Below are 25,056 nucleotides of genomic sequence, written 5' to 3' on the forward strand. Positions count from 1 at the left end.
TCTTCTTCTCCTCCTCCCCCTCCTCCTCTGACGGCCCGATGGTGCTAAATATCGCCAATTTTTTTATTTTTTCCCCACCTCTAGTATATTTTATCAATCCACAAAGAGGAATGACTTCCCATTCATTTGACCATTACCTCTGCACACTACATTCAATTCAGTTAAAATCTGAGTCACTTGCACATTGGAAAGTGCAGGAATTTGCATATAAGGATATTAAATTTCAGTCATAAAGGGCAGCTGATTTTTCCTGTATACATGCTGCATGTTAATGAAAGTGTTGCTGTCTAACCCGGTTTATTATGAGGAGCTGACTGTTGTTGGTGCTGCAGCAGGTCAACAACATTCCTCTGACACATGAAATTACTCACGTATTGTCACACAGCAAACACACTCAGCTCTCTGCTGCCTTATAAAACAAGCTTTATAGACTGGTGATGTCATAAAACAAATTATGAAAAACATTTATAAATCCTGTTGACAATGTGCCACGACCTTTACCACAGGCCCGGTGAAATATTAAATATTTTCTGGCTTTATGGCTCAGGTAAAAGGTAAAACACAGAGAAATGCACACGTTTGTTCGTGAAAAGCCAATATATATATATATATATATATATATATATATATATACACACACACACACACACAACTGGTCAAAAGTTTTAGAACACACCAACTTTTCCAGAATTTATTTGAAAATGATGCAGTTTAATGTCTCAGTGTACTCTGAAATTAATGCACATTTGCAACATTTAAAATTCTTTATTGAGCATGATAGTGTTTTGAAAGTAAAAAAAAGATTCAAAATCACATTTTATGTTGGACTAAAGGACTAAAAAAAGACACAAAATGACTAAAAAAAAGACACAAAATGACCAAAAAAAGACACAAAATGACCAAAAAAGACACCAAAAGACACAAAATGACAAAAAAAGACAACAAAAGACACAAAATGACTAAAAAAAGACACAAAATGACCAAAAAAAGACACAAAATGACTTACAAAGACATGAAAAGAATTCAAAAATGGACAAAATAGCCCAAGACTCCATAGAGTTAAGTTGTTAACCCATTTCTTGTTCCCTGAAAAAGGCCTACTTGTATAATTCTGAAATGTACATTATTTTTCAGTTTTGGTTCAGCTTACCTTTTTTTATTTACCTCTGGCAGTTCACCACTTACCTTTGGACCCTTTCAAGCTGTTCATTTGACTTGAACTGCTTGAATTTCAATAAAAAACTGGAAAAATTGGGGTGTTCTAAAACTTTTGACCGGTAGTGTATATAAATTCTGCAGTGGTAATTTGTATGAAGACATTGTTTCTTAACTCTAATAAATGATTCATAATGACTTAAAACAAGAAAATATATTGACGTTTCCATTTTTGATGGCTTGTGTTTCCATAGCGATGGCGGAGGCCCATCAAGCGGTGGCGTTCCAGTTCACCATCACGCCGGAGGGCATCGACCTGCAGCTGTCCTATCAGGCTCTGAACCAGATCTACATGTCCGGGGTCAGGTCCTGGAAGAAACGAGTCAGCCGCCTGAGGGTGAGGATCATGAGAAATATCTCTCTTTTTTATGTTTATGTCCCTCTTACTGTCTGACCTTGACTATACTGGCGCCAGAGGTGTGTTCACATCTCTCTACTGAAGAGAGAGAGGGCTTTGCACTCCCCGGCAATCTGAGATTCAAACCTACTTTGAAAGCCAGTTAGTGTCTAATTTGCAAAAGATGGAAGAGAATCCTGACACTAAGTAGTGTACAGGGAGCAGAAAGGGGCTCAAATATAGTTGCTTTTGAACTACACGTACACATAGACCAGTAGTTCTCAACCTTTTTGAGTCGCGACCCCCAATTTAACCAGCATGTTGTCTCACTGAACAGAATCTCACAGTTCAGATCAGACAAACTCAGTTGATACGACGAATTTTGGACAAATAATGAAGCAGACAACAACTAAAACATCTCTCCGTCTGTGCATTGATATATGTTTTATATTTTATTGTTACTTTTAATCTAAGTCCTTTGCTATCAGTTTAAAGGTCCATTCTGACCTCCTGAGTGTGGAACAGTCAGCTTCAAGCCAGAGACTCCTTGGAAAGTAACAACTTGCAGAAAACTGTCAGAAAAGACACAATTACCCAAAAAAGAATCAAATTGACCACAAAATGACACACAATGATCAAAAAGGACACAAAATTACCAAAAAAATTACATAAAATTAAGCACCGAGCACTGGTCCCTGCAGCTATTGCTGTATGGGACCAGTGCTCGGTGCGATTGCCCCGAGGCCCTAATAATGATGAAATAAATAGAAGAGAAAAAAAAGGGAAAAATAAAAAGGGACCAGGCGACGACCCCCCCAACTTGGATCTCTATAAAACTCTTACAGGACATGAGGGACCATGTTCAAGTAATGCAAATAAAAATATTGATTACAGCAATTTCTTGATCTTATCTGCCATTGTTTGCCATGCTAGAATAGTATCAGCTCCAGCACCGTACATTCTTGCTACTGAAAGCTCTATATTTATTATGTCAATGCATGTGCTTTTTAATATTGTTAAAAAATCACAAGTGTGTCCCAGAGGATTTTACAGTCTCCCTCCGTGTTTCTGCTCCTGGAGGAGGTGTGTTGGAGGTCATGCAGAGGGAGCTAGATGCCTGCAGGCTGATTGCAGGGCGTATATCCCAACAGTATAGTTAGCAGTAAAGAGCCGTTCCTAACAAGTTGTGACATGAATATGTTCCCTGCTGTGTTGACACAAACAGCTGTTAGAACCACTAACACCTTTCTGTCCCGTCTCATCCTGCTCCTACATGCTAGTGACTGAGAAGTCGGAAATTCTTCAAATTGTTTCTAGTCAGGATTACAAAGATACTGATGTGGCATATTTACAGTCTGAAAACTGTACACAGCTGTTTAAACATGGTGGGTTTGAAGATATAAAGCAGAATCAGTGGAGACAGGAACATGATGTATCCTCCATTTGCACTACTATCTATGTGTGTGTGTGTGTATATATATATATATATATATATATATATATATATATATTTTTTTTTTTTTTTTTTTTTTTAATTTATATATATATATATATATATATTTTTTATTTATTTATACATATATATATATTTTTTTTTTTAATTTATATATATATATATATATATATATATATATATATATATATATATATATATATATATATATATATATATATATATATATATATATTTTTTTTTTTTTTAATTTATTTATATATATTTATATATATATATATTTTTTTAATTTATATATATATATATATTTTTTTTAATTTATTTATATATATTTATATATATATATTTTTTTTTAATTTATATATATTTATATATATATATTTTTTTTTAATTTATATATATTTATATATATATATTTTTAATTTATATATATTTATATATATATTTTTTTTTAATTTATATATATTTATATATATATATTTTTTTTAATTTATATATATTTATATATATATTTTTTTTTAATTTATATATATTTATATATATATATTTTTTTTAATTTATATATATTTATATATATATATATTTTAATTTATATATATTTATATATATATATTTTTTTTTAATGTATATATATTTATATATTATATATATATATTTTTTCTTTTATTTTTTTATTTATATATATACTGCATTTTTATACAATTCATTCCTGTATATATTGCAATATGATTCACAATTACTGCCTAATGCACTTCTGGTTAGATGCTGCCTGCATTTCATTGCTTTGTACTTGTGACATGTGCAAAAACAATAAAGTTGAATCTAATCTAAAACAATGTAAAGGGAGCCGTTTTGTTCACCTTTTGTAGAATGTTTCATTGACCCAGTGGCTTTGTGTTTCTTCTTTTGTGGTAACAGAACAGGGTGATCAAAGGCGTGTACCCCGCCAGCCCCTCCTCCTGGCTCTTCGTCGTCATAGCGATCCTGGCCACCATGTACATGCGCTCTGATCCCAGCATGGGGCTCATCACCAAGATACAGCAACACCTGCCGCTCAGGTACACAGACACACAGCCATGACATCACTTCCTGTGGAACATTTTACATGTTGGTCTCTCAGAGGTCTCTAGATAGAAATAATAGCTTTAAGGTTCTCATAATGGCCCATTATAATCATTCAATCATTAAAAACTGGCTTATCTTTGTGATATTTGCATTTTTTGAGTCCTTTGCAGATTGGTTTTGGTTTTTTGGTTTTATTTGCACAGTTAGAATTACATAAAATGACAAAGATAACATATAATGTAAAGTACAAAGAGAGGCAGAAAACCCAGATGGGCTTATTTATTTAAAGCCTCCACCCAAAATTTCATTAGAAAGTAATAAACTAATTAGGGGTGTGCCATATCGTATCATTCACAACAATATCAGTATATTTTTTTTATGGTTAAAAAAAATGCATATCATGATATTGGCAACGTTCTTAATCACAAAAAGCTACTTACTCTCTGTCGCTAAACACATGCAGCTTTCAAAATAAGAGCATAGTGTGTTATCAGAATCCACCACTGAACTTACAAGAAGACTGTCAAAATAAAATGCCTTAAATAAAACATAAAAGAACCTTTATTCTCCTTTACAAAATGCATTAAAATACGCCCCCAAAACCCCTAAATGGTTATTTTTTATTATTTGCTCATACTCAAGAGTCAAGAGTAATTTTTTTTTTTATTTGGCAACTGTTGAGATTTGCACTTCACACTACATGTTAGATTTTTAATTATTTATACAGACTAAAAAAAAAATCATATTTTCTATATCTTTTTAAGTATTTCCTAATATCGTCAAGAATATCGCCATCGCAAAAATAGCCTGAAATATCGTGATATTCTTTCAGGGCCATATCGCCCAGCCCTAGCTTTAAGGTTCTCATAATAGCCCATTATAATCATTCAATCATTTAAAAACTGGCTTATATTTGTGATATTTGCATTTTTTGAGTCCTTTGCAGATTGGTTTTGGTTTTTTGGTTTTATTTACACAGTTAGAATTACATAAAATGACAAAGATTAATCAGAGTACTCACAAGAATTTATCAAGCACTAGCAGGTTTTAAATATGAAGAGTCTACGTGAAATATCAGCTTACTAACAGCTGATCTCTCTCTCTGTCACTGTGTATCTGTCTTGTTGTTGCTTGCTCTACTGGAGGGATTAAATTAGACTCTCACGTCTTATTAACAACCACAAAACAACAGAAATATGACGTCTGTTAGTTCCTCCACTCTCTCTGTTGGCTGCTCACACATTCACTAACACCTTATATTGAATTCTTCAAGAGCTAACAGACTAAAGGAATTTCCCCTCAGGGATAAATCAAGGAATTTAGATTTTATCTTTTTTGCTGTTGGGACCCCATTTGGGGTCGCGAGATGATTTCTGGGGGTCGCCAAATCATTTTGGAAGTCAGCTCTGTCTCCACTGTGTTAAAGTGTTCATGTGTTAATGTGTTTTAGTCTTTTTGGTCATTTCATGTCTTTTTTTGGTCATTTTGTGTCTTTTTTTGATCATTTTGTTTCCTTTTTTTGTCATTTTCTGTCTCTTTGGTAATTTTGTTTTCTTTTTTGGGTCATTTTGTGTCTTGTTTTGGTCATTTTGTGTCTTGTTTTGGTCATTTTCTGTCTTTTTGGTAATTTTGTTTTCTTTTTTGGGTCAATTTGTGTCTTTTTTGGTCAATTTGTTTCTTTTTTTTGGTCATTTTGTTTCTTTTTTGGGTGATCTTAACTGTGCGTGTGAGATTGTGTTCAGTGAGCGGGGGTCTCGGACAACATGCATGTTAAATTGGGGGTCACGACTCAAAAAGGTTGAGAACTACTGGTCTATTGAATAGAATAGAAAGCCTTTATTGTCATTGTGTACAGTATACAGTAACATTTGGTTGGTAACATTCTGCTCCTCATTGGTACCTTTTGAGAGACGAGAACAAAGAAATTACAAGAAAGTATTTCTAAAGGGCAGCAGCACACAGGAAATGTAAAATATACAAAGTGCTCAGTGTGAAAACAAATAGAGAATCATGGTGGGAGTCATTCAGTTTCAGTGTGTGTCTGAACTCAGGTAGCAGGGAGACAGGACCTGTTTGTCTTGATGTTTGTGTTGATAGCCCTTGGAAATAAACTGTCCTAGAGTCTATTTGTCTGTGAGAGAGCGTTGGTGTGTGCCTGAGGGGACAGGTCAGACAGGTTGGGGTCCAGGTGAGATGCTCCTTCATCTGGTTCCTGATCTGCTGAGGGAGTGTGTAGTGTGTGTAGTGTGTAGAGCAGCAGAGAGCAGCCAGCTGACTGATGAACCTCTGAAGATCAGTCCTATTAGCTGCAGCACACTGTGATGCAGTATACTGGCATACTGCAGCACATATATATAAAATGTGTGTTTGTGTATATATATGTATATGTATGTGTGTGTGTATATATGTGTGTGTGTATATGTATATATGTGTGTGTGTGTATGTATGTGTGTGTGTGTGTGTATATATGTATATTAGTGTGTGTGTGTATATATGTATATTAGTGTGTGTGTGTATATATGTATATTTGTGTGTGTGTGTATATTAGTGTATATGTGTGTATGTGTGTGTATATATATGTATATATGTGTGTGTGTGTGTATATGTGTGTGTGTGTGTGTGTGTGTATATATGTATATGTATAAGTGTGTGTGTGTGTATGTATAAGTGTGTGTGTGTGTATGTATAAGTGTGTGTGTGTGTGTGTATATATGTCAGTCAATGGAAATTATTCAGTTAACTCCTGGTGTGAACACTTTCCACACAGTCCCCGTTAATGCAGATTGGGGCCAATTCTTCAGTTTTCTTGGTGTCAGTAGTTTGATGAGTCATAAACCAGGCGCTCCTCTCCTCTGACCACCTCAGTGATGTCATCACCACATGTCTAACACCTCCTAATATTGACCAGTGAAGAAGAACTCCTGTTTGTAGCCACTGACAGTGCTCTCTGGTGGACAGAGTGTACATCATGTCCACAATGTAAAGAAGAAAAAACTTCTTATTATCTGACAGCCATCAGGATCAGATACCAGATATTCTTAAAATCCATAATATCAGTATCTCTAACACCCAGAGGTGGTTGAGTGACTCTGAAGTGATCTTTCCACTCCAGAGTCTGGTCTGTCAGGTCCTGGTAGCAGCACTCAGATCTAAACAAACATTACTCTGCAGCACAAGAAACTGAGTCATTGTGGCAGGAAAGTAGAGCAAAGTTCAATCAGGAACCACACCTGCTCCACCTGTCACTCACCCAGTCAGCTCTCCAACCTGGTGATGATCATTCACTGGAATAAGATCACAAATGTGAAGTATAAGCAATAAACTATATGACTGATACAAGCTGGACAGGCTGGAGGAGATGGAGGCTGTAAACTGTCACAGGGCTGTTTGTGGAGGCTGGAAACTACAGCTCCAGGCTGATGAGCAGGAACTTATTATATAATAATATTAGAGCAGCTATTCTCAACCTTGGGGTCGGGACCCCAATTGGGGTCGCGAGATGATTTCTGGGGGTCGCCAAATCATTTTGGAAGTCAGCTCTGTCTCCACTGTGTTAAAGTGTTCATGTGTTAATGTGGTTTAGTCTTTTTGGTCACTTAATGTCTTTTTTTTGGTCATTTTGTTTCTTTTTTGGGTCATTTTGTCTCTCTATTGGAAGTAGGGTTGCAAAATTTTCAAAGTTGGAAACTTTCCATGGGAATCAATGGTAATAAACGGAATTTACTTAATTGAAGGTTGGCCCTTAACAGGGAACTTAAATATAGTTGGGGAAAATATATTCTAGCAATATCTTCACTAAAATAACCACATTTCATGCAAGTACACTTGAAGCAGTGAGCAATGAGAGAGACTCCTTGGAAGGTAATAACTTGCTACGACACAAAACGACACAAAAAGACACAAAATTACCCCAAAAAGGAATCAAAATGACACAAAATTATCAAAAAAAGACAAAATGACCAAAAAATTACATAAAATGAAGCAAAAAAGGACTCAAATTGACCACAAAATGACAAAAAAGACCACAAAAAGACAAAAAAAGGCACAAAATGACCAATAAAAGACACAAAATGACCAAAAAAAGACGCAAAATGACCAAAAAAAGACACAAAATGACGATATGTTTCGTTATATATGTGATATTGTTGAAGCTTTTCTGTGTCTTGCCAATGAACTGTTTATTTACATTTCAATGATAAACCATCTTGGGGATTACATTCTAAATGCTATTTATTGGAATATGTCTTGATCTCATTTTGTTTTGCTGCCAGTTATTATTTTACTCAGGTTTCTATTTTTTGAGTTTTCCTTTTCCTGTAAAAGTCAAATCTTCTCCCTCATCGACCAGCAGATGTTGCTGTTGCTCTTTTTTTAGTGTTTACTTCTTTTTCAGTGAGAAGTGGCATTCAGTGACTTTCTCATACAATTTCCTTCAGATATAGCCAGAAATCACACAATTGGAGATATCCAATATTTAACGTTTAAATTCAATTCATGACCATTAACAGAATAATATCCCTGCATGTAATATTATATATCTCTGTTGATTGCATCACTGTGTGCTGTGTGAATGATCTGCCCGCTGCTGGCTGTGATGGATCAATGCAGACATTTAGACAGATGCTATCTGTACTATTTAAGGCAAGGCAAATTTATTTGTATAGCACATTTCAACACAAGGTAATTCAAAGTGCTTTACATACACATTAAAAACAGCAAGACACAATTGAAAACAGTAAAAACAGTCAGTTAAAACAGGGAAATAGAAATAAAAACACAAATAAGATACAGCAGGATAAGAAAAGAGATAAAATAATAAAAAGCACAAGTCAAACATTGCGTAGTTATAAAGTAAGGGCAGTAGAGTAGAGCAGATAAGTGTTAAAGTTAAGATACGCTGCAGTAAACTAGAATGTTTTTAGTCCTGATTTAAAGGAGCAGACCTCACATCTACAGGTAGTTTGTTCCACAGGTGAGGAGCAGAAGAACTGAAAGCTTAGTTCTTGTTCTTGGGACACAATAAGCCAGTTCCAGATGACCTAAGGGGTCTGGATGCTTCGTAGAGACCAGCAGTAAGATTTTAAAATCTATCCTCTGACTCACAGGAAGCCAGTGTAGTGATTCAAGGTGTAATATGGTCCAGGTTCCTGGTGTTTGTGAGGACTCTGGATCAGCTGCAGCTGCCTGATTGATTTTTTGTTAAGACCTGTGAAGATGCCATTTAAATTGTTGTTCAGAGTGTTAACATATCACATAGGGATCTCTGTGCTTTTAAATCTGACCTCCTGTCTTTCTGTCCCCTGGTGTCCAGTCTCCATGTGTCCCTCAGTGCCCAGGGTCAGACCATGCTGTCAGCGCTGCTCTTCAGCACTCTGCTCTGGCTCTCCCTCATCCTGGCCCTCAGGTTCTGCCTCAAGCTGCTCCTCTCCTACCACCAGTGGATGTTTGAGCAGCACGGCCGGATCACCAACACCACCAAAGTCTGGATGGTAAGACACGCTTCTCACACACACACACACTCTGCATGCAGGAGTCGTTTTAGCTCACAGACACACACTTGTATCATTCAGTAAAGTAAAGTGGTGGCATAGGACAATAACTGAATACACACCTCTGGACTTTCTTACCTGCCTTCTTCACTCCAAAACAAATGCCTTTGAAAGAATATGGAAACCATTTCTTGACTATACTCATGTAAATATTTCTGCTACACTAACAAGAGCATTTGTATAAAAAAACTGTATTTTTTTAAAAATGAGTTTCCTTTCTTTCTTTAGCTCCCATTGTATTTCGCTCCGTACTGCATATTGTACCTGTCACATTTACCTGGAACTGATTATTAGGGCCCGAGCAGGCAACGACCTGCGAGGTCCCTATTGTATTTCGAATGATAATTCTTTTTTTTAATTATTCTTCTTCCCAAATGATCGCATATTTAACTGCCTGAACTTACCCCAAAACTCATGAAACTTTAAATAAAAGTCATACATGGTGAAAAATGTTATAATTTATTGTCATCCTGAAGTTCCACCACTAGGTGGCGCTATAATAAAGGAACGTGCGTTTTGGCTAATAACTCCCACATACTTTATTTTGTTTGGGTCTTTGGTTTTTGTATTGGTATTCCCAGCTTGTTGTTGTTGTTTTGTCGTTTTGTCTGGTCCTGTCTTCTGTATGTTTGCTTGTAAGAAAAGTTAATAAATACAGTATATTAAAAAAAAAGACCCTTAAAGGCCATGTTATCGTTACTAACAGTTGCTGTGAAACATTGAAATAGTGACCAGACACTTGCAGAGTGTTAATAAACTGTCTCTGCCTGTTCCAGACTCTGCTGAGGTTATTATCCAGCAGGAAGCCTCTCCTCTACAGCTACCAGACCTCTCTGCCTCACCTGCCGGTTCCTCCCATCAGAGACACTCTGAGCAGGGTGAGAACATCAACACACACTTCTGTTTCTGTGTATTTAGTGTTTATATGTATTATTAGTGTGTGACTGACTGTGTCCTCTCTCTCTCAGTATCTGACGTCAGTGCGTCCTCTGTTGACCGATCCAGACTTTAAGCGAATGACTGAACTGGCGGATCAGTTTGAGTCCAACCTGGGGAACCGGCTGCAGCGCTACCTGAAGCTCAAAGCTCTGTGGGCCACCAACTATGTAAGGGTCACAAACAAACAAACAAACAGGGGTATGACTAGAAAGCTGAAACTCTTGTGGATCTCTTTTCTTCTGTAACACCTTCATTGTCCTGCTGTGGTTCCAGGTGAGCGACTGGTGGGAGGAGTACATCTACCTGAGGGGCCGAGGGCCCATCATGGTCAACAGCAACTACTACGGCATGGTAAGGTTCATTTAATACCTGGAGCAACTAAAGGGACATCTGTTTGGAGAAAATATCATGATAACAACAAAAATAGCTCAAAGAGTTTAATTTAAGAGCTGATTTGTAGCCATTTTCCACTTTACTCCTTAGACTCCGAGCAGGAACGACCTGCGAGGTCCCTATTGTTTCTTCTTCTTCTTCTTCTTCTTCTTCTTGTTCTTCTTCTTCTTGTTCTTCTTGTTCTTCTTCTTCTTCTTCTTGTCCTTCTTCTTCTTCTTGTCCTTCTTCTTCTTCTTCTCCTCCTTCTTCTTCTTCTTCTTCTTCTTGTTCTTGTTCTTGTTCTTGTTGTTCTTCTTCTTCTTCTTCTTCTTCTTGTCGTCCTTCTTCTTCTTCTTGTCCTTCTTCTTCTTCTTCTTCTTGTCCTTCTTCTTCTTGTCCTTCTTCTTCTTCTTCTTCTTGTCCTTCTTCTTCTTGTCCTTCTTCTTCTTCTTCCTTTCCTTCTTCTTCTTCTTCTTCCTCTTGCCCTTCTTCTTCTTCTTCTTCTTCTTGCCCTTCTTCTTCTTCTTCTTCTTCTTGTCCTTCTTCTTCTTCTTCTTCTTGTCCTTCTTCTTCTTGTCCTTCTTCTTCTTCTTCTTCTTCTTGTCCTTCTTCTTCTTGTCCTTCTTCTTCTTCTTCTTGTCCTTCTTCTTCTTCTTCTTGTTCTTCTTCTTGTCCTTCTTCTTCTTCTTCTTCTTGTCCTTCTTCTTCTTGTCCTTCTTCTTCTTCTTTTCCTTCTTCTTCTTCTTCTTCTTCTTCTTCTTGTCCTTCTTCTTCTTCTTGTCCTTCTTCTTCTTCTTCTTCTTCTTCTTCTTGTCCTTCTTCTTCTTCTTCTTCTTGTCCTTCTTCTTGTTGTCCTTCTTCTTCTTCTTGTCCTTCTTCTTGTTGTTGTTCTTCTTCTTGTCCTTCTTCTTTTTCTTCTTCTACTACTATTAATATTATTATTTTTATATCATCTACTGTTATTATTACTTATTTTGTTAATGGTTTTTCTTATATTGTGATTGTTTTTGTAACTTTGGAGCAATCTGGAACCAGAATTTCCTTCGGGATGAATAAAGATCTATCTAATCTTTATCTTTTTTTTTTTTTTTTTTTACCTCTGTTCTTGCTCACGTCTTTTTCTCTTAGTGTCCCTCACTGAAACTACCTGTACTTCCTTAATTATTTTAGCACTCCTCTCTTTTTGTTTGTTCTTTTTCACAGTTAGATAAGACGTGTTACTCCTTCTCCGTATGTTATGTCTTCAGAATCCTATATCTTGAGAGATATATGCTTTTGTTTTGAATGTTCTGTCTTTGTGTTTCCCAGGACTTCCTGTATGTGACCCCGACCTCGGTGCAGGCAGCCCGGGCCGGTAACACCATCACCGCCCTGCTGCTCTACCGCAGGAAGGTCAACCGGGAGGAGCTCAAACCGGTAAGACCGTGTTGAAGTGTGTGTGTTTGTGTGTGTTTGTGGGAGGGATGACATGTTTGCACACAGCGTAGCCCTGATTTCTTTATTATCTAGCTACTCTATCTTGATATGCAAGTAAAGCACATTAATCATTAACATTAGCAGTTTTATGCTATTAGTCAGGCGGCTGAGGACCAGATTTGGCTGTCCCGGCCTTAATGGTAGAATAACACAACAGCGCTCCCGGTTTCAATGGTAGGAATGCGGTAATGCTCTCCCGACTTGAATGGGTTCATCTTGTTAATCTAATTTCTAAAGCAAGACCCCTCATCTGCTTCTTCTTCCCATCAATATAATATATCTTCAGGGAGTTCAGTTAGTGACAGTGTGATGTTTCAATAAATATTAATAATGGATGTTTGTGTTTGTTAGAGTCGTGTTCCTGGTACTGTCATCCCTCTGTGTGCTGCTCAGTGTGAGAGGATGTTCAACACCACACGCACACCAGGAGAGGAGACAGGTAACACACACACACACACACACACACACACACACACACACGCACACACACACACACACCAGGAGAGGAGACAGGTAACACACACACACACACACACACACACACACACACACACACACGCACACACACACACACACACACCAGGAGAGGAGACAGGTAACACACACACACACACACACACACACACACACACACACACACACACACACACCAGGAGAGGAGACAGGTAACACACACACACACACACACACACACACACACACCAGGAGAGGAGACAGGTAACACACACACACACACACACACACACACACACACACACACACACACACACACACACACACACACACACACACCAGGAGAGGAGACAGGTAACACACACACACACACATGCTGCACACACACACAAACACACACACACACATGCTGCACACACACATGCTGCACACACACACAAACACACACACACACACACACACATGCTGCACACACATGCTGCACACACACACACACACACACACACAACACACACATGCTGCACACACACATGCTGCACACACACACACACACATGCTGCACACACACACACACACACACACACACACACACACACATGCTGCACACACACACACACGCTGCACACACACAGACACACACACACATGCTGCACACACACACACTGCACACACACACACACACACACACACACACATGCTGCACACACACACACACATGCTGCACACACACACACATGCTGCACACATACACACACACACACACACACACACACGCTGCACACACACACATATGCTGCACACATACACACACATGCTGCACACACACACACACACACACACATGCTGCACACACACACACACACACATGCTGCACACATACACACACACACACACGCTGCACACACGCACACACACACAAACTGGCATTTAAAGGGTTAAAATTCTCAAAATCTTTGAATGTTTGGTAGTTTTGAGCAGGGCATAAGTTGTTTAAGAGGTTTATGCAGTAAAAAGTAGAAAAAAATATTAATCTGTAAAGTTTTTATAGCATTTTTTTGGAAGTGGACATTTTCAGCCCAAAGGGCCTGAAAGGGTAGTAAATTAAAGTGGGCCCTGAGGGTTAATGTTTATTAGATAGAAATCTGTGCATTTCTCCTCACTTCTATGAAAGGTCCTATTGTAGGAACAGGTAGTAGAAATGACTGGTGAGCCAGTCGTAGTAATTCCTTGATTCCTCTCCAGATGTGCTCCAGCATTGGCAGGACAGTGAGTTTGTGGCGGTGTACCACAAGGGACGCTTTTTCCGGCTGTGGGTGTACCGGGCCGGCCGGCTGCTGTCTCCCAGGGAGATCGAGTACCAGATCCAGAGGATCCTGGATGATAACTCCCTCCCACAGCCTGGAGAGGAGAAACTGGGAGCGCTGACTGCTGGAGACAGGTAGGAATAACACCGCTGCTGGGTCTCCAACCGGGAGAATTTACAGGTTAACACTTGGCTGTTAGGCCTGCTTTATTAGAGTGGTGTTGTGGGGACAGGGGATGTTAAGGGGGAGATAGCGGGTCAACAGTAGAAGCCGCAGAGAAGTGGTCTACATTAGTCTAGTCCAGTAGTTCTCAACCTTTTTGAGTCAGATCACCCAAAAAACAAACAAAATGACCGAAAAAAGACACAAAATGACCAAAAAAGACGCAAAATAACAAAAAAAGACACAAATTAACCAAAAAAAGGAAACAAAATGACCAAAAAAAGACACAAAATGACCAAAAAAGACACAAAATGACCAAGAAAGACACAAAATGACCAAGAAAGACACAAAATGACCAAGAAAGACACAAAATGACCAAAAACAGAAACAAAGTGATAAAAAAAGACACAAAATGACCAAAAAAAGACACAAAATGACAAAAAAAGACACAAAATGACCAAAAAAAAGACACAAAATGACTTTAAAAAGACACAAAATGACTTACAAAGACATGAAAAGAATTAAAAAATGGACAAAATAGCCCAAGACTCCATAGAGTTAAGTTGTTAACCCATTTCTTGTTCCCTGAAAAAGGCCTACTTGTATAATTCTGAAATGTACATTATTTTTCAGTTTTGGTTAAGCTTACCTTTTTTTATTTACCTCTGGCAGTTCACCACTTACCTTTGTACCCTTTCAAGCTGTTCATTTGACTTGAACTGCTTGAATTTCAATAAAAAAAACTGGAAAAATTGGGCTGTTCTAAAACTTTTGACCGGTCGTGTATATTTTAACCTGTATTGACTTATTTATTCTTTTAATAAGCTGCTGTTTGATCACTAGGTGGCGCCAGACTAATGCCTGTTCCCAGTTTATTGCACACAGTTGATGATGAAATCGATGCCGACGTGCCTTCTTTAATCCCTACATCAGTAGCTTTCCAAACAAAAGTTGAAACTAGGTCAAAGGACAACAGCATAGTTTTTGTTCTGCTCATGAAAAAAAAAAAAACTTGAAGTCGATTAATCTCAGCCAACCGGCACTCAGCTTTCTGACTCCGCTGTGAGACAGAGATTGTTAAGAAGTCTGGGAAAAGTGCCTTTATATTCATAGTATCACTTCACTAGATGATCTTATCCTGCTGTGACAGCACGTCCACTGCTGCCTTTTTTGGATTTATTCCCCTCTTCACTTCACCCATTTAGGCCTAAAACGCCTGGAAAAACATTCCTGTAAAACCTCTGGGCGATTCTGAAAGAACCCCCTAAAACCTGAAGTTTTCCTGGAAATTCAACAGAAGATGTTTCAGCCTCTGTAGCAGATAGAAATGAAATTCAAAAAGTATTTGAGAGCTTATACCCGTGGCTTTCATGAGAAGTTTATTTGTCCAAACCTTCAAAAAAGTTTTTTAAAAAATCAACAAACTCAGCAAATGTTACATTTGACTGAATAAAAAATCCTATGCATAATACTAATACATGCCCATTAGCAAGATGCTAACATGATATGACCACTGGAAGAACAAGACATAGTTCTCATTAGCCTACTATAATAAAAAAATATATATATATTAATAATAATTAATAATAATAATAATAATACATTTTATATATTGCACTTTTCAGGGTACTCAACGACGCATAAAGTAATATAAGACATAAACAGTCATGATTTCTTATATCATCATCACAATCAATTATTATTATTATTATTATTATTATTATTAATATATCATTAATAATATTATTATTATCTCCAGATGGCCACAAATCTGTCTGTTCTTCGGTGAAAATATGTCGTCTAAAAACATATTCCTCATCCATAAATGCCGGTCGATTGGTTCCGAGGGTTCAAAGTCCAGATCAGCAATTAAATGATCGGTGCTGTTTTCATCAGATCTCTTCCGTCTCTTCCTGCTGAGCTCCTCCGCTATAGTCGTCTTCCTCCATGGTTTAAAGTTCTGGAAAAGTCCCATGATGCATTGCGACACTCCCGCATGTATTCTGATCATGATTCTGATGCATTTCATTGGCCAAGAGACCGAAAATAGTTGGAAAAAAATACAAATACTACAAAACGACGTATCCGCTGTCCCGGCCTTAATGGTAGAAATGCGGTAATGCTTTCCTGCCTTAAATGGGTTAAATTGTTTTCTGTTTGTGCTCCACCACCAGTGTATATAAACTCGAGTTACAGGACAGTAGCCTCTAAGTATAACTCCTCAAGAGGGCATATTATGCAGGTTTTCAAGTTTATACTTGTATTTTTAGCAATGTTCTCTTTTAGCCCCCCCTCCTTTAAAAAGCCCAGTCAGTTAATTACATAGTTTCACATGGTCGGGGTGGGGGGTCAGGAGTTATATAAGGTCGAAAGCCGTGATGAAAAGATTTTATTTAAGGAGTATTTGGAAAGTGTCCAGAGATGACGCAGTATTCACCGTCTGGGGGAAGAGAGTTCCAGAGTCTCTGGGGGGTGTAGCTCTGTGAGCTCTATATCCAAATATCTGCATTTTGGTGTATGGGACAGAGAGCAGCCCTGTGTCTGGGGCCCACAGCCTCCAGGAGGGTGGAGGTGGAAGAGGGTGGAGGTGGAAGAGGGTGGAGGTGGAAGAGGGTGGAGGCGGATGAGGGTAGAGGTGGAGGTGGATGAGGGTGGAGGTGGATGAGGGTGGAGGTGGATGAGGGTGGAGGTGGATGAGGGTGGAGGTGGATGAGGTGGATGAGGGTGGAGGTGGATGAGGTGGATGAGGGTGGAAGTGGATGAGGGTAGTGGTGGATGAGGGTGGAGGCGGATGAGGGTGCAAGTGGATGAGGTGGATGAGGGTGCAAGTGGATGAGGTGGATGAGGGTGGAGGTGGATGAGGGTAGAGGTGGAGGTGGATGAGGGTAGAAGTGGATGAGGCGGATGAGGGTGGAGGTGGATGAGGGTGGAAGTGGATGAGGTGGATGAGGGTGGAAGTGGATGAGGGTGGAAGTGGATGAGGGTAGTGGTGGATGAGGGTGGAGGCGGATGAGGGTGGAGGCGGATGAGGGTGCAAGTGGATGAGGTGGATGAGGGTGCAAGTGGATGAGGGTGCAAGTGGATGAGGTGGATGAGGGTGCAAGTGGATGAGGTGGATGAGGGTGGATGAGGGTAGAGGTGGAGGTGGATGAGGGTAGAAGTGGATGAGGTGGAAGTGAATGAGGTGGATGAGGGTGGAGGCGGATGAGGTGGAAGTGAATGAGGTGGATGAGGGTGGAGGCGGATGAGGGTGGGGTGAGGGGGCGGCTGTGGCTCAGTTGGGAGAGTTGGTTGGCCTCCAACCGAAGGGTTGGTGGTTCGATCCCTGACCGTCGCAGCCTACATGTGGACGTATCCTTGAGCAAGTTGATATTGAACCCCAAATTGCTCCTGATGCTGCGTTCATCAGTGTGTGAATGAATTCCCAATGGTGGCAGGTGGCACCGTTTAGGGTAGCCTCTGCCACCAGAATGAATGTGTGTGGGAAAGGGTGAATGAGTCAGTCTGTAGTGTAAAGAGCTTTGAGTGGCTATATAAGTGCAGGTCCATTTACCATGTGCTGCCAGGTCTTGGTGCCAGTAAAGACCCTGGCAGCTGAGGTCTGGATGCTTGCTTGTTTTGTTTGGAGGAGAGTATCGCAGCATTTTCTGTGGAAAAACCTCCAATAATACAGCATGTTCCAGCAGGAATGTGAACTAAAATCAGGGAGAAATTAAAAACATCGGCAACAGATTTTCCTGGTTAAAACCTGTGAAAGAGGTCCAATGCTGTCTAAAATAAATAAAACAATGATAATTTTGGTCATTTTGTGTCTTTTTTTTAGTCATTTTGTGTCTTTTTTTAGTCATTTTGTGTCTTTTTTGGTCATTTATGTCTTTTTTTGGTCATTTTGTGACTTTTTGGTCAATTTGTGTCTTTTTTTGGTCATTTTGTGACTTTTTTCGGTAGTTTTATGTCTTTTTTTGGTCACTTTGTTTCCTTTTTTTGGTCATTTTGTGTCTTTTTGGTCAATTTGTGTCTTTTTTTTTGTCATTTTGTGTCTTTTTTTGGTCATTGCGTCTTTTTTTTGTCATTTTGTGTCTTTTTTTGTCATTTTGTTTCCTTTTTTTGTCAATTTGTGTCTTTTTTTTTGGTCATTTTGTGTCTTTTTTTGTCATTTGTCTTTTTTGGCCATTTTGTGTCTTTTTTAGTCATTTTGTGTCTTTTTTTGGTCATTGCGTCTTTTTTTTTGTCATTTTGTGTCTTTTTTTGGTCATTTTGTTTCCTTTTTTTGTCATTTGTGTCTTTTTTGGTCATTTCGTGTCTTTTTTAGTCATTTTGTGTCTTTTTTTGGGTGATCTGAACTGTGCGTGTGAGATTGTGTTCAGTGAGCGGGGGTCGCGGACAACATGCATGTTAAATTGGGGGTCTCAACTCAAAAAGGTTGAGAACTACTGAGTTAAACCACCACAGATTCTTTTTTATTTGAGCTCCGTTCTCGTCGGCATGGAGTGAAACCAGGCTCAGTTATTTTTAAATCAAGGAGGTTTGTCCAGAATTCAGAAACAATAATAGGTCAGGCTCACCTCCGGTTGCCCAACCTTTTAACGTGGAACAATATTGTCATTGTCGTGACGAGCTGCTCCTTTGTCCTTGCTGCAGCTCAGGTTCTGTTAAGGTGGGCCAGCTATACTCATTTTAGTGACAAACTGCTTCTGAGTTGTTTTTGTTTTGTTTTGTGCTGCATTGTACAATGAAAATGAAGCTTGTTTTGTTTGGAGGAGAGTATCGCAGCATTTTCAACTGTGGAAAAACCGCCAATAATAGAGCATGTGAACAGAATCTCACACGCACAGTTCAGATCACCCAAAAAAGAAACAAAATGACCAAAAAAAGGAAACAAAATGACCAAAAAAAGGAAACAAAATGACCAAAAAACACACAAAGTGACCACAAAATGACCAAAAAAGGCCACAAAATGACAAAAAAAGAGACACAAAATGATCAAAAAAGACACAAAATGACCCCAAAAAGAAACAAAATGACCAAAAAGACAAAAAATTTGTGACAAACTGCTTTTCTCCGGGTTGTTTTTGTTTTGTTTTTTGTGCTGCATTGTACAATGCCGTTCAGATGGTCAAAATAAAATGAAGCCCTCCAGCAGACCAACATTGCCATCTCTGGAACTAACTCTAGATAACTAACTCTAAATATTCGAATATAGATTATAAAATTATATTTTAAGTCTTCCTAGATTGTCTCGCCAGTTGCATGATACTGTTATTTGTGAGAAAATGACAGGAGGATGCAGTGTTTGGCATGAAAATTGGCGGAAATAAATCTTTGATGCTATATCTCAATGTGTCATCTGAATAATCTCCATCTGCCATTTCCCTCTTCATGAACTTCCTGTACTCTTGAGACTTCTTCCTAAGCCTGTGCTGTGTTTTATTGTTTGTGCGTGTCACCCCCAGGGTTCCTTGGTCACAGATGAGGAAGCAGTACTTCACCTCTGGCATCAACAAGCGATCACTGGATGCTATCGAGAGGGCCGCCTTCTTCGTAACGCTGGACGATGAAGAACAAGGCATGAGGGGAGAGGACCCAGCAGGAAACCTGGACCGCTACGCCAAGTCCCTGCTTCATGGGAAATGCTACGATAGGTGAGGAGGAAACACTGGAAATAAATTAGATTGGGGATGTGAAACCGTTGAGAGATCACAACAATCTCGAAAATTACAAAATCATTGGATCTTCGGTAAAAACTGCCCAAAATTTTGCATTGAAATGAATGGGACGGCCGAAAAAAAAAAGATTTTTTTAAACGTCTATTCCTCCGGCATAATTTCACCTAGAGACTCCATTTAAACTTTAAACAGTAGACACAAGTCTTGTGTATCGGTGTATTAATCCACGTTTCGATAGGTCATATAGTTTTTTATCAATCCCTGTTCAATGACCATGATCATTTTTGGAGAAATTCTGAGATTGTAATGGGTGTGTATTGCACGGAATGTTCGTTTCACAGTGTGTGACATCATCGCCAGAGTGTAGAGGGAGAGAAAAAACTGTCAAAAAATAAATTTGAAAACTGCGCTCCAGGCCGCAAATTCCACTCTACAGAAATAATTTATACATAGAAACGTAGGAAAATTAGTCTTCTCCCTCACAATCCTCTGGTAAAGCTGTCAGAGTTATAGTTTGGGCGTAGGACGCACAGATGATCCACCAACACCACCAACAGCCTCATTGGCTCCCATATTAAAAACGCAGGAAGATTTCGGAAAAAAGGAAGATGGAACAGTTTTTTTTAGATCGCTCTAACAAAGCTATTTTTTAATTTTTCTTAAAAAAAACATATGTAGACGTTCAGGAAGAACTCAGGACGCTCAAAGTGAAGTCGGATCAATGATAGGTATTATGGTTTTGCCAAAAATGCTTTCTGTTCGAGGCCAGAAATTTCAGTCTGTCCACCTCTGGCTGCTGTCACTCTTTCATTAACAGGTGTCAGTTAATTCTGTTGATTGCTTTGATCTGATTGCCTTTGATCTTTGATGTGATTACAGTTACAGATACACACACACACACACACACACACACACACACACACACACACAGGTATTTTGAGGTTAAAGGGCATAGTTTGAAATCTCTGAAGAATCTCATCATAGTGTACACACACCGGCAGTAGCCCCCGTGGCCCTTTCAGAATTTCCCAAGAGGAAATTTTCTAGTTCTCCATATTATCTGTAATCAATCAACAACTCCTTGATTGCCTGAAGTAAACTTAATGAAGGAAAACAATATTTAAGATGGATTTAACTGTTGGTAGACAGACTTTGTTTTAGTTTAATATCAAACCTACAAAACATTCAATAGTTGTCAAGACATGACACTAAAAACCTTAAAATGTCTACGTCATGGTGGTGCCAGAGGAAAAGTCGGGGGTCACCAAAGTCCGTAGAATGGAGTGAAACCAGGCTCAGTTATTTTTAAATCAAGGAAGTTAGTCATGAATTCAGAAACAACAATAGGTCAGGCTCACCTCTGGTTGCCCAACCTTTAATGTAGAACAATATTGTCATTGTCACTATATATTTATATGATTATGTTCAAGCTGGAATGTGATTGGAAATTAACAACATCAGCAACCAAGATAAGCTAGTTTGTTAGAACTCTGGCAAGAGTAGAAAAAACAGTTTGTTGTTATTTGTGAGAATGAATGGTTGTCTTTCTCTACATGTAATCCCATTGATAGTTGGGTCCACTATCCAAGGTGTAAAAGAACCTGTGTCCAAAGAACAGAACACAAACAAGAACAAGTTGCATTCTTTACTTCTCCACTCCTTGCTCAGCTAGTGGATGGCACAAGCTCTCATCAGATAACGAGTAATTATATGAATAATGTGTTTGTTTCCGGCCATTAGCACATCTGAACCTAAGTGGGTTTGTGCTGAGGGGCGAGAGATAAGAAAGTACTTTCACTGTTTATCATAGCCTCCTGCGGGTTTCAAGTTCTGCATGTCCTTATACGCCCTGTGATGCAGCTATGCAGAGTCGCCAGCCTGGCGTCTGTCTTCAATGGGATTGGACTTTTATATCTAGACTAAATATAATTGGTTACTTGTTAGAGTAATTGCACCTTAGATATAGCCTGTCAGTTGGCACATGTACCATAATAATCTAGACGGAATTGTCCAGAAAGTGAGGAGCATTTATGGGTACAAGTCAGGAACCGGCTTACTTTACTTTTTTTTTTTTTTTTTAATTAAAAAATGGTTCCCAAGCGAAATTTTGTGTTTTTGACCTTCTCATTTGCATATCAAAATGGCGGCCAAATTGCCCATCTTGCTCAGTCGTTGGACTATTTTCCCCTTAGTTTTTTTGTAAGTAGGCAATCAAAGATGAGGAAATTAAGTTTCTGGATCTATAGTCCAGGGTCAGAGCAAGGATATAGTGGAGGCTCAGTGTCTATATATATATATATATATATATATATATATATATATATATGCGCAAAATACCAACTTTTAAGGTGAAATTAAGCATTATTTGTGTCATTTTTTAAGGCCGACATAAATATTCAATCAATATCACTTTTAAATGTTCCAGTTGGTATTTTGCATGTATATATACATAAAACAGGCACTCAGCCTCCACTATATCCTTGCTCTGACTCTAGACTATAGATCTAGAAACTGAATTTCCTCATCAATGTTCGTTTGGGAACCATTTTTTTTGGACTCAGCACCCTTGAAATATGTAAGGGAGGCCGCTTCCCATTTCATGTCTGCCTAAGCAGTTTTGCAATGCATTCTGGTACTGTTGTGGCATGTTTTCAAGAGAACGGGGTGTCACGTTGGCCGCTCCTCATTTGCATAAAGATGAAGTCTAAATTATGCTAATCAGCGGCATCCAGAAATCTGTTGTCATTGTGAAATAAAATAAAATGCCTTATGAATCTGCACACAGCAGTGCTTCGATCTAAATGCCAACATGCTTATGTTTATGTTTCAGAGATGATCTTTACCATAGCTACCACCTTAGTATAGCATGGTCACATGCTAATTAGCATTAAAACACAAGTACAGCTGAGGCTCACGGGAAAGTTATTAGTTTTGCTGGGATTTGGAAAGTTTTGGACAATTAGAATTTTGACTTTATAATGCTCTTATAAACTGTAGCTGAGATATAGTTGCAAGAAAAAGTGCTTGAACCCTTGGAAATTACCTAGTTTTCTGCATTAATTTGTCATAAAATGCGATCTGATCTGCATCTAAATCCCAATTAAAGACAAACACAACATGTTTAACCTAATACCAAGCAAACAATTGTAATATTTCATGTCTTTATTGAATATATCAATGAAACATTCATAATGCAAGTCGAAAAAGTAAGTGAACCCTTTGGCTAATGACTAAGCTAATGGAGTCAGGAATTATTAAACTTGGAGTCCTTACAATGAAATGAGATTTGAGTGAGGTGTAGAGATAGTTAGGCTATAGGTGAGGAGGATACATGGGAAATTAATTAGATTGGTTGTGAAATCGGTCACACCAGATCACAGCCAGAGATATAATATCTCATACAGTCCAAAAATTAAAAAATCATTGGATCTTTGGAAATGATCCATATTATTAATCAATCAAAAACTGGATTTAACTGTTGGTAGACAGACAGTTTATTAGTTTAATATCATACCTACAAATTGTCTTTTCACCATACCAGACGATTCAGGAAAAAAAGGTATTTTTTTCCCATCTTGAGATCACATTGAACAAGTAAAAACAACAACACATTAAAAGCCGAATGGTGCATATTGGCTGAATCATCCTAAGAGATATCATGGCAGAATTCCCCTTAAACCCCCAGTGCAGAGTTGTGGACAGGACCGCAGAAGGGCAAAATATGAAAGTAAAACCTGTGAGCATTTATAGCTCGACAAAGCATCTAGCCAGAGTGTAGACTTTCACTATTGTTAAGAAATGGTCACTGTAGAAATGATTATGGGCGTAACTTCCGTTGAGGACGGATGGTTGGTCCCAGTGGGGAACCATGAGGCTTACTGCCAAAATTAGTTTGAATCAGGCCTGCTGATCCAAACTGGCAGCATGCTGTAATCAGTCCCCTGCTAATCGCATCCATTTGGTAAATGGATCTGCACTTAGCTCCACTCAAAGGCTACCCTAAACGCTGCCACCTGCCACCTCATCACATGTGAGAAATTTGGGACATATTGGACAATGTATGGTCAAGTTATGCAGTCTCGTGTTTTATGGCGAGACGCCTTATTTTGCCGCCTTGCCACGCCCACATATTGTGAAGGTCAGTAAAGCTTTCGATACCTTTTGATCCCAAAGGCCTTGTGGTGATACAGACCAAGTTTGAAGTCAATCGGGTTAAACCTGTAGGAGGAGTTCGTTAAAGTATACAGCGTGGAAATGGCAAAAATTCCATATTCGATCCAAGATGGCCGACTTCCTGTACATTTTAGGGTATGGCTTCTTGAGACTTTTTGGTGCGTCTTCCCATGATACACGTATGTACCAAATTTCGTGTCTCTAGGGGGCGCTAGTAGGTCATTTTGCCACGCCCATTTCTGAAACCAATGAAATGCGTACATTTTCGATGGGATTGAATTTTGTTCCAAGTTTGGTGAGTTTTGGAATATGATGAAGCCCTCAAATAAACGATTAATTTGTCAGAAAAATAATAATAAATTGACCATTTCCAATAGGGTCCTCTAAGGTAGACAAGTAGCAAACGTTATTAGCAGCGTTAACTTTTATCTAGGAAATTTTCATCAATTTAAAATAAAATAATTTTTAAAAAATAAACATGAAGAAAGTGTCTAAAATATTTGAATTGTTAATTCAGTTATAACACGAGTGTTTGAAAATATTGGTACACATTTTATTATTCATGCCTGACAATCTTTTTTCTTTTGTAAATATTGAATATTAATTATCTTTCTTTTGTTGTCCCTCAGGTGGTTTGATAAATCCTTCTCCATTGTGATCTACAAAAATGGAAAGAATGGACTGAACGCAGAGCACTCCTGGGCTGATGCACCGACAGTGGCTCACCTTTGGGAGGTTTGTTTGTTTTTGTTTGCGTGCATGTGTGTTAGTCTAGACGGATTTCAGAAAAAAGGCCTTCTATAAGAAGTGAGGAGCATTTATGGGTACAAGTCAGGAACCGGCCTACCTTACAGATCTCAAGGGTGCAGAGTCCAAAAAAAATGGTTCCCAA

General features: G+C 38.5%; 1 protein-coding gene across 1 annotated transcript in view; it reads left to right on the forward strand.

Annotated features, from left to right (window-relative positions):
- cpt1a2b (carnitine palmitoyltransferase 1A2b) overlaps positions 1-25,056 on the forward strand; it is a 59,504-nt gene that overhangs the window by 9,736 nt on the left and 24,712 nt on the right. The window contains exons 2-12 of the mRNA XM_059348519.1: positions 1,410-1,552; positions 3,924-4,063; positions 9,382-9,559; positions 10,396-10,497; positions 10,588-10,725; positions 10,832-10,909; positions 12,239-12,346; positions 12,758-12,845; positions 14,102-14,297; positions 19,779-19,967; positions 24,794-24,899. Coding sequence (XP_059204502.1) covers positions 1,412-1,552; positions 3,924-4,063; positions 9,382-9,559; positions 10,396-10,497; positions 10,588-10,725; positions 10,832-10,909; positions 12,239-12,346; positions 12,758-12,845; positions 14,102-14,297; positions 19,779-19,967; positions 24,794-24,899 — 1,464 coding nt within the window. The 5' untranslated portion in view covers positions 1,410-1,411. The remainder of the gene's footprint in view (positions 1-1,409; positions 1,553-3,923; positions 4,064-9,381; positions 9,560-10,395; positions 10,498-10,587; positions 10,726-10,831; positions 10,910-12,238; positions 12,347-12,757; positions 12,846-14,101; positions 14,298-19,778; positions 19,968-24,793; positions 24,900-25,056) is intronic.

This window comes from Centropristis striata, chromosome 13 (genome assembly GCF_030273125.1).
Source record: "Centropristis striata isolate RG_2023a ecotype Rhode Island chromosome 13, C.striata_1.0, whole genome shotgun sequence".
Classification (NCBI taxonomy): Eukaryota; Metazoa; Chordata; class Actinopteri; order Perciformes; family Serranidae; genus Centropristis; species Centropristis striata.